Source organism: Orycteropus afer, unplaced genomic scaffold (genome assembly GCF_000298275.1).
Source record: "Orycteropus afer afer isolate SDZICR_OR568_19922 unplaced genomic scaffold, OryAfe1.0 scaffold00042, whole genome shotgun sequence".
In the NCBI taxonomy this organism is placed as follows: domain Eukaryota; kingdom Metazoa; phylum Chordata; class Mammalia; order Tubulidentata; family Orycteropodidae; genus Orycteropus; species Orycteropus afer.
The window spans coordinates 833,684-844,614 of record NW_006921629.1 but is presented as its reverse complement, the minus strand read 5'-3'; the positions used below and the strand labels follow the sequence as shown (position 1 = coordinate 844,614).

General features: G+C 49.5%; 1 protein-coding gene across 1 annotated transcript in view; it reads left to right on the top strand.

Moving 5' to 3' along the window:
• Nucleotides 1-2,339: 2,339 nt before the first annotated feature.
• TMEM132E (transmembrane protein 132E) overlaps nt 2,340-10,931 on the top strand; it is an 85,846-nt gene continuing 77,254 nt past the window's right edge. Inside the window, exon 1 of the mRNA XM_042780478.1 lies at nt 2,340-2,426. Within this exon, the coding sequence (XP_042636412.1) occupies nt 2,340-2,426 (87 nt within the window). The remainder of the gene's footprint in view (nt 2,427-10,931) is intronic.

The window sequence follows — 10,931 nt, the reverse complement described above, 5'->3', positions numbered from 1 at the left end:
CCAGACCCAGCCAACTTGACACACAAACATAACTACCACACTCCCATACTGAGCATCTCCTGCCCCCATGAAATATGTCTGCCTACACAAAATATGGGCAGCTCCTAGCTCAGGTGGCTGAAGAAAGAGGGAGTCTGTCCTTCCTCAAGCCCATCTTTTCTCAGCCCCCTTATCTGCTCTCCCCATTCTTTCTCCCTGTCCATGGACATGCGTTCCCATAGGTGCACTGCTCTGAAATGTCTCTCTGGACCAGACTTCTCCCCTGAGCTTCAGGCCATATACCCTTTGCCTTCTGGGCACATCCATGTCCAAGTCCACAGACACCCCAAATTCAGCCTGTCCAAACCTAACTCACATTCTCTCCCCAGCCCACCCCAACTAGGTCTTCCTGCCTCTTTCCCTATGTCATTGCATAAACTTTTGAAGCCATTCATTTGTTAACACATCTTTAATGCTCCCTGCACGCCAGGCCCTGGGGCAGGGGCTGGAGATACCGAGATGAAAGATGTGCTTTCAGCCCTCTGTGAGTTCTCAGTCTGAAGGGGAAGATAGACAAGGACCAAGCATTGCAGCAAAGTGATCAATAGTGCACCAGGGGGGGATGAGAACAGAGGAGGAAGTGAGTGACTTTGCAGATGAAAGTAGAGGGTGGTCAGGAAAACTTTCCACAGAAGGTCACCTGAAGGATAAGCAGAAAAAGTTCATCCAACAGCCTGAGGAACAGGTGGGAGGGGGCATTCCAAGCAAAGGGAACAGCAAGGACGTAGGTGTTACAGGAGCTACAGCTCAAACACACGGTGCAGAGTCAGAGGAAAGGAGTGAATGAGTTGGTGCCCAAGCTGAGGCTGGAGTCCGACTTCTAGTCCAGTGCTGTAGCACCTCTGTGGCCGAGAGCTGGCAAAGGGGCCCTTGCAGGGTGGAAAAAGCCATTTCCACCTCTTTGCAAGGGAGTGGGGAGTGCCCACCTGCCCCCATTCCAGTTCCTTTATGAATGAAGCTTAAACCTGTAACTCACTTCCACCACTTCCCATTTTCCTGGACCTCCTATCTGTATCAAGGCGCCCCCACCACCACCAAAAAAAAAAAAAAGTTGCTGTGGAGGCGACACCTACTCACCACAACCTCATGTGTGCAGAGTAGAACTGTGCTGCATGGGGTTTTCACGGCTGTCACCTTTCTAATGCAGATCGCCAGGCCCTCTGAGGCACCTGCCGGGTGGATTCAAATCATCACCCTTTGGGAGTAACGAAGCACTTAATCTTTCGCACCACTGCTGTGGAGACCAGGCTGTAAGGAGGTAGAATCCACAAGAGGAGTCTAACTTCCTTCCTGGCATCTCACCAAGGGCATTCAGAAACCCACAGTTCAAACACCCAGAAACAAAAACACACAAGAGCTGTCCCTACAGCCAAAACGTTTTAGAAATCCTTGAGGTTGCCCTGGCTGTCCATTTTTTCAACAATTTCCACTCTAAAAATCAGGGCAGAGGCCCTATGTAGGGACCGCACAGCAGCCCCTGTGCTGGGACCTCCCTGAAAGGGAGGTCCTGCCCAAAGACCTCCCTTTCCTCTCTGGGTTGTTGGCCTCTTAAATCACTTCTCTGACATTTTCTCTGCTCCTTGCTGCTTCTGTCAGTCTCTATTTCTTTCTGTATCTTCCTGAATCTCAATGAGTCCTTCCTCTCAGGCTTTCCGGGTCTCTCTGGGTTTCTGCCTTTTGTCTCTGTGTTTCTATGTCTCTGTCTCTCTGTCTTTTTCTGTCTATCCAACTCTTTTTCTGTGACATCATCGTAGACTGGCAAAGTAGAAATGACCCTTAGACTTCATCAGGCCCAAACCTGTAAAACTGGGGAAACTGGGACCAATAAATGGTAAGACTTACTCATAGGTAAATGCCTAGTTGTATACTGCTCTGGCTAAAACTGCTTTTATCTGATCAAAGCTAGCGTCTTCCTCAGCAGTATATACTGATGCCAAGGAGAAGGAAGCAGAAAATGAGAATGGGACCATGGTGATTTCATAGGAGCGAGGGATTGTAGGAAGAGCTTTGGACCTGTCGACAGGAACTCAGTTCTAGTACTAGTTTGTCTGTGAAAATGCTGTTCCATTTTGGGCACATCACTTACCATCTCTGAACCTCAGTTTCCTCTTCTGTGAAATGAAGATAATAAGAGCAAACCTGCCTGCTTCACATGCCTCTGATTAATTTCTTATTACAGTAAGGATATGAAGTGTTTTAAATTAAATTGTAAAGCCTTAAGGGAGGGCAGATTAAACACAATGACTGGTGACTGGCGATATGTCTGGTGACTGGCAATGATGATAATGATGGTGGTGACGATGGTGATGGTGGTGATGAAGATAATGATGTTGATGATGGTGGTGATACTAGTAATGATGCTGATGACGATGAAAGTAGTGATGACGGTAATGGTGATGCTGTGCTAATGGTGTCAGTGACAGTGGTCATAAGAGTAAAGAGAGTGATAATGATGTTAATGGTAGTGAAGACGATAATGGTGGTGGTGATGGTGATCATGTTAACAACAGCAAAATGTAACATCCTGGGTCCAGCCCTCTGAGACTGAGATGGAAAACTGTGGGTGTGCTTTGGAGACAGCAGCCTCCCTCCACCTCACACTTGAGAATTTTCCCCCACCCACCACCAGCACAGACCTCCTTCCTCCACCTTCCCCTTCAAGTCATCCCAAACCTCAGTTCCAAACCCCAGACCTCTCAGCCTTCACATACTCCCAGCCCCAATCCCACTCAGGTGCCACACTCCATCCTGAGCCCCAAGCCCATGTGTGTCATTTCCCTCTCTGTAGCCCCAACTTCCCTCCCCCAGCCAGCTCCCCAGCCTGCTTCCTCCCTCCACTCATGCCTGCACCCAGGCAAGGAGAGTGAGCACACGCATCACAGCTATTTATACCCAGGCACACCTCACACTCCCTCTGCCTTGGCCTCCTTCCATCCAGCACCGCCCTGCATCAGTCTTCTCAGCTGAGAGGCAGGGTGAACAGGTCCCCGCCTTCTGCCCACTTTCAGTTCTTCTTCAACTCCTAGGACAGGACCACTGTGGATACAAGAGAGATGCTCACTGGGTGGTACCAAGCCCAGCTCTCTGCCTCAGTTTTCCCATATAGGAATGACCTCTTAGTCTCAAGAGGCTATATGAAGACTTTCTCCCTGGTATAGGTGGGGCTCCATGGCCTTAAATGCTGCGGCCACCCTGCCAAGATCCCTGGGAGGCACAAACAGTTTACACTCAGCTATTAACCAAAAGGTTGGCAATTCAAACCCACGTGGTGGCTATGCTGACAGCCAAGAAAGCCCTATGGGGCAGTTCTACTCTGTAACATATGGGGTCACCATGAGTTGGAATTGACTTGACGCCAGCGGGTTTGGGTTGCCTTTGTTTTGGTTGGTTTGGTCTTTTGCCGCCCCACCAGTCCTCAGCAGGCCAGAGCAGAGGCTGTGAGATGGGCAGTCCCTCTCTGCATCGTGGGACAACTGCTCCTTCTTCCCACAGTCCTCTCCTCAGCACAGGGAGGGGTTGGGGGATCAGAAGGGATTAAGAGCAGGAGAGAAACAGAGCTAGTGGCCAGGCTGAAGGCTCAGGCTTGGAGCTGCAGCTTCCTCTTTACAGCAGTGCTTTGCCCAATCACCTTCTGGCCTTATGCCTCAGTTTCCCCTTTGTGGGAAACAGAGCCACAGACAGATGCAGAAGCCCGCTGAGTGTCCTCTCTGCAGAAGTGGCCAGGGGCTGGCGGCCTCCCCAGGGTCACTCACAGACACCCGCGCCCCCTCCCTTGCCATGCCTGTGCCTTTGACAAGCATGGCTCAGGAATCAATCACACCCCCACAGAGCCAGGCCCCGGCCCCTGACATTCCAATTAAACACTTCACTCTGACCTTGGTTGCATCATCTCGGCTTAGAATAACGTCATCCATCTTCCCCGGGCGGACAGAGCCTACAGGCCGGGCAGGGGGGGACCAGTTAACCACCTATCCAGGAGCTGGCCTCATCACCACAGGGACACATTTCAATCAAGAGGAATTGCGGCACTCTCAGGAAGAAAAGCCGTCAACCTTCCCAGGGACAAGCATTCATCTCTGTGGGAGGAGGAAAAACAGCCTTGGTCCCTGCCAAGGGGAGCCCAGAGTATTTCCTGCTGCCCCTCCTATCCCTTGGGGGCAGTCACCAGGCAGCCTGAATGCTGGGATGCCAGGGAAGGGGCATGTAGTGTTCAAAGGTGACCAAGGGCAGGGGCTGATGGTTCTTGGTTTGACTGGGGTGAAGGCCCCTGCTGGAGGGGGCTCCTTGCCTAATGAGGGAGACATCGTTTTTCCATGGGGGAGCTCCCAATGGGAGGGGAGAAGGCCCTGCCCTGGGTCATTTTCTGGACCCGCAAGTGAGACAGTCTTGCTTCAGAAAAGTCTCAGACTGCCAGAGGAGTTCTGCTCTTGGGACCCCCTTTCTGATGGGGAGACAACCTTACTTTATGGACAGCCTAGTCTGAGAGACACAGCCTGCCTGGGGGACCCCCAGTCTGAAAGAGGGGATACAGTCCCTAATTGATGGCGAAGAGGAAGTACCTGCATTTGGGAAATTTCACTGAAGAGGAAAAGTCTTGAACAAGCCCTGTGCCCTCACTGTTTGGGCCCTAAGGAAGGTGAACCCCTTGATACAGGGCTTCCTAGAGGAACATCTGTGATCTTTGGCACCAGGAAGGCCTGACTTGAGTTCAAGTTCTGACCCTCTTCTTTGCTTCCTGTGTGTTCTTGAGCCGTGTCTCTCAGAGCCTCATTTCTTCACCTGAAAAATGGGACCTAAAAATGGAATAAAATGAGACTGTGTATGTAAAGCGACCAGCAGAGTGTCTGACATAAGGAGACCATGGAGGGCAGCAGGCTCTGGGTCAGGCCAAGTCCCAGGACTTGACAGAGGTAGCCCTGGCCAGCTCAGAGACCCTGGCGCAATAGAGAGTCAAGGGGGCAGTCCAGGTCCCACAGGGTAATAACCAAGTCAGAAGTGAGAATCAGAAGTGAGACCCAACCTGCATATCCCTCCTCAGCCCTCCAAGGATGACACAGGGCCCAGATGCCCAGTGGGCAGACTTTAGATGACCTGGGAACTAGACTGCAGGGAGAGGGGCAGTATCCACCCCCAAAGAGACTCTGCAGATTAAAAAAATTAGAATCTATTACTCCAGAGGCAACAGAAGAGGTTCCTTGGACGCCCCCACCTCCAAAGAGTCACTTCTGAATTGGCACTGTTTTCTTTGGGGGTTATTTTTAGCTTGTTTTCCCTGTAATGACTCTTTTGGGTGGATTTCAGGGTTGTAGCTGTGTGCTCTCTGGGAGACAGGAGCAGTACCATATTAAAAAAAAAGAAGAAGAGGGCTGTTATTCATCGTAATTCAACTGGATTTGTAAAGTTATTATTAAGCATTTGTCACCACAAAAGTCACTTTGATTTGGCTTTCCTCGGAACTGCTCTCCCTGCCCAATTTTCCTTCCTTGTCTTACATAGGAGGCCTAGAGAGTTTAGGGAGCCCATCCAAGAACAACAGCAATACCTGGAGACTACTTTTCTTGGGAAAAACCGAGAGAAGACAAACCCTTTCGGGAGTACATCTCAGAGGAGGGGCTTAATGTTAGTAAGAATAATAGCAAACATTTTCAGAGCCTGAGTCAGTACTTAACAACACTAAGCGGTAGATACTATCCTTATTTCCATTTTACAAATGAGAGACTGGGCCCAGAGAGGCTAAGTAAGTTGCCCAAGGTCACACAGCTAGTAGCTAGCAGAGCTGGAATGTGAACTCAGGAAGTCTGGTTCCAGAATTTAGGCTCATCACCATCCATTGCACTGCCTCTAATAACTGCCTGTGAGGAATTGAGACAGGTGGTAAGGTGGAAGCAAGGATGGAGCCCCAGCGAGACCAGGGTTAATCTCTTTGCTCTGCTTTGCAAGCCTAGGACATTCCTTCACTTGACCTGAAGAGGGGCAGAGAGATTGTTCAAGTGAGGAAAACCCTCCGTAGATGCCCCAGACTCCCTTTGAGTGTCCCTTGCTGATGGATTTTGAGGTGGGCCTGAGAAGTCCTGAGGAGATCAGCCTCAGAGGGCATTTGTCATGGGATGTGCACGCTGAGCCAGTGAGACGGACGCAAACTTTATGAGCAGATAGAGTTGGGATTGAATCCCAGCTCTCCCTCTTTCTAGCTGTGTAACCAGGAGTAAGTTATTTTGAATCACAGATTCCTCATCTCTATTAGTTACCAGTTGCCATCACGATAACTTCAATTCATGGTGACCTCACATGTATCAGTGGAACTATGCTCCACAGGGTTTTTGATGGCTGGTGTTTTAGAAGTAGATCTCCAGGCCTTTCTTCCAAGGCACCTCAGGGTGTACTTGAACCTCCAACCTTTTGGTTAGCAGCCGAACCTGTTAGCCATTTGCATCACTCAGGCATTCCTTATATAATCATTTAAAAGAAAAACAAGACAATTCTGTCGAGTCAGTGCTGACCCCTGGTGACCCACAGGGTTTTCAATGACTGACCTTTCAGAAGTGGATCATCAGGCCTTTCTTCTCAGGTGCCTCTGGGGGGACTCAAACCTCCAACCTTTTGGTTAGCAGCCAAGCTCACTCCCCAGGCACTCTGACTATTAACGTACTGCTCAGGATGATTGTCAAGTTCAAAGAAGCAATGTATAGAAAGCACCCAAGACAGTGCATGCAGGTGTCCAAACCATTGCCTCTTCTGTTCTTTGTTCATTCACTCATTCATGCATTTACTCATTCACTCACTTTCCCAGTAAATATTTATTGGACACTTACATGCATGGCACTATGTTCAATGTGTGGAAGATTTAAAGATGAATAATAGAAGCTAAGATGGAGATAGGGTGAATTCTAATTATAATATAGAGAGTGATTGATTCCATCTGGGTAGTTGAATAAGACTCCTCAGAATAGACTCCATGAAGAGGTAGAGAAGGAGGAATAGGTATTCCAAGCAGACAGAACAACATGGCAAAAGATTCCAAGACAGACTGTTAGGGTGACAGTGGCTCAGGGGTGGTGATGGGCTGGTCAGGCAGGTGTCCAGCCCTAAATGCAAATCTGGGTAATTTGGAGTTTATCCTGGAGGCAGTATGGAGCCATAGATGATTTCCTAAGAAGAGTGAGACATAAGGAAACTGAGACTCAGATCTGGGTGGTGGTGTGGGGAATCTGAAGCAAGGATTCTAGTTTTAAGTGAGCAGGAAGGAGAACCTAGCTTTATAGAAACTCCTTGTGTGAAACCAGGCAAATCATCCATTGCTCTGAACCACACATTCCCACCTGTAGCACACAGGGATTACCCCATAGCCTCTGGTAGCATAGTGGCTAAGGCACTTGACTGCTAACCAGAAGGCTGGCAGTTCAAACCCACCAGCCACTCCTCGGAAGGAAGATGGGGCAATCTACTTCATAGTGATACCGCCTCGGAAACCCAAGGAGGGGTCGCTATGGGTCGGGTCCGACTCGACGGCACATAACAACAACAGCAGCCTCTAAAGGCTCAACTGGCCATACAAGCCTAGGTGTAAGGGCTTCCCCTCCTCACAACAGACCCCAGCTTCCTCCTCGACGACCTTCAGCACACTCAGCTCTCCTCCCTCTCCTTCTCTACCAGCCCTGACTCTCACTCTGTGCCCAAGGCAAGGATCCAACCCTAGCAGCCAGGCAGAGCTGGCTCAGTCACATGGTGGGGTCACAGGCAGCAGTTCAGGAGACTCTGAGAGGAAGCTGGGCCTATGGCTCTTCCTCACCCACTGCACCTGGCAGCCAAGTTGGCGAACAAAAGAGAGGCTGAATAAGTCATAACAACCTCAAGAGTCTGCTGCCATTTAGCCTCCTGGCTGTGGCAAAGCCAGTGTGCTTGTTCACACTCACCCTCTATTTCTCTCTCTCTGTCTCTCTCTCTCTCTCTCTCTCTGTCTCTCTCTCTCTCTCTCTCTCTCTCTCCCTCTGCTTCCTGTTGGCCAGAGCTCTGCCCTGGAATTAAGTGATGCCCTGTGGGGGAGGGGAGAAAAGAGGGGGAGGGGACAGTCCAGCCCACATGGCCTGAGTCCAAATCTTCTCTTGGCTGGATGCCCAGGGGTGGTCCTGGCGAACTGTCCATGTATGCCAGGGGGAGGGGAGGGGAAGAGGAGAGCTAGAGTCAAGGTTTGATGGGGATGGGGGATGGGGTGCTGCCTGGAAGAATGAAAGATGGAATGTTCTAGGGAAATGAGAGTATAAAGAGCCCTAAGCAAATGATTCCGAGGGCAGCTCTTTTGCAGAGGGTTAGGATGTGTGTATGCATGGGTGTGGACAGATACTCAAATAAGAAGCGGTGCTTCATACGCATCTCAGTGTCTATAACAGCTCCAGCTATGTATGTGAAGAACATTGACCGTGTACTTGTGAAACTGTGTGTGTGTCTGAATACAGCAGCCTTGAGAATATATCCTGGACCAGCATCTTTGTGTGGGGGATCACACAAGTGTTTGCAACTGAGGTAGTTTGCCTATTGGTCCATATACTTACCAATCATTGCAATGGATGGTCCATGAGGGCAGGGATTTTTGTCCTTTTGGTTCAGAGTTGTATGCCCAATTCCTAGGACATCACCTGGCATGCAGTAGGCACTCCCTAATACTGTTGATGTGTGAACTAGTCAATCTGTGTGCCTGCAGGGTAGGGTGGGCTCCACCATCAGGGTGAGGCTGGCAGCGAAGCTGGAGGAACTCCAGCCTCAGCAGGGAATAGGGCACAGCGAGAGTCGAGACTACCAACAAGAGCAAGCATCAGAGGGCAAAGACGGCCTGGGCAGTGGCCTCCCAATCTCTGGAACATCAAGAAAGTGATGTGCCAGACAGGACCCTTACATGAACTCAGGCACAAGACCCAAGATCAGGGCTGGGTAAAATCAAAGATCTAATTCCTGAAACAAATGAACGTGAGTATATTATTCCACCCATCTATCAGTACGTATGGAGCTCTGGTAGCATAGTGGCTAAAGCACTTGACTGCTAACCAGAAAGCTGGCGGTTCAAACCCACCAGCCACTCCTCAGAAGGAAGTTTGGGCAATCCTACTTCCGAAGTGATACTGCCTCGGAAACCCAAGGAGGGGTCACTATGAGTCGGGGCCGACTCGACGGCACGTAACAACAACAACAACATCAGTACGTATGGAGCACTGGGGATGCAATAGTGAACAAACCAGGTTTAATCTCCACCTTCGTGGAGCTTACATTTTAGCAGGCAGACAGACAATGAACAACAAATAGATGAGAAAATGTCTTCTGCTGTGAATCAAATTAAAATAGGACAGGAAGACAGCACTGGGGTGGGGGTGAGAGTTGTGTGATTTTATATCAGATGGTCAGAGAAGGTGTCTCTCAGGAGGTGATAGTTAAGCAGCGACCTGAATGAAGTAAAGGAGGAACACAGGAGAAAGTCTAGGGGAAAATAATTCCAGGTGGAGGGAACAGCAAACACAAAGGCCCTGAGGCAGGGAGGACTTTGTGGCTGCCATGCAGTAAGTAGAAGAGGAGACAGTAAAAAATCAGTTTGGAAATGCAGTTAGGGGTCAAATCATACAGGACCTTGTAGACCATGGTGAGCAGTTTGGCTTCAATAACAGCAACAGTCAACAACTACAGAGCACACATTTGTGCCCAGCACTACTGGACAACTGTCACACATGAACCAGTATTTACAAAGTGCCTGGGGGTTTGGTGTGATTATCCCCATTTAACAGATGAAGAAACAGGGGCTCAGAGAGGCAAAGTGGTTTAAAGCAAGGCTGCAGAGTGAGTGAGGCTGCCAGAATATTAAGGCAGCCATTGTTCCAGTCTGCCCTTGGTGGTATATTTAAAGCTACTCTCCCAAGATAGTAGCATCCCCTTCCACTATCAAAAACATCATAGTTTGAATGATGATGTATAGAGTGACCAAACAGAATGGAACTCACATCTTTGCCTGGGAAACCCACATGCTGATCAATATGCCATCTCAGGGCCCAGGTCACCAGGTCACTTCAGGGTCAGCAGCCTGGATTCTGAGGCCCTGAGAAGCTGCCCTTAGCTCCTGACATTCCCTGGCCTGAGGCTCCATGTTAATCCTGGAATCTGAACTGAGGTTATCCTGTGGGGGAGGCAAAGTGGCCCAGCGACAGGGCAGGGGCCAGGATTGTTGGAATAGCCATATGTATACATAATGGTGCATTAAACTGAGTGTATATATAACTGCACACAGGCAGGAGTCTGGGTCCCAGGTAAGGGGAGGCATAGTAAAGTGCTACAGAGACAGCCCCTGAGGCTCCCAGAGTCTCCTTCACAGCACTGTCCTCCTGTTTTGACCCTTCTGTTTATGCCTGGTTCCCACACTAGATTAGGAGCATCTCCAGCCAGAGATAGTGCCTTTGCCCTCTCTGTAGTCCCAAAGTGGTTAAGTGGTCATGTACTTGATCTTTGAAATTACACACACCTGGTTTTGAGTTGTGGCTCGCCTACTTTCTAGCTGTGTGACCCTAGGCTAGAAACTTACCTTCTCTGAACCTCAGGTTCCTCACTAGGAACATGGCAATAATACTAGGATCTTCTTAGTAGGGTTGTGCAGAGCCCTGGTGGTGTAAGAGTTAAGTGCTCAGCTACAAACCATAAGGTTGGTGGTTCAAACTCACCCAGCAGCTCCACAGGAGAAAGATCTGGTAATCTGCTCCCATGGAGACTGCAGCCTAGAAAACCCTATGGGGCAGTTCTAGTCTATCACATGGGGTCATTAAGAGTTGAAAATCAACTCAACAGAACCTAACAACAGTAACAACAATAAGGCTGTATTGAGGGCCTACATATTACATGCAAAATGCTCAGCATGGTGCCTG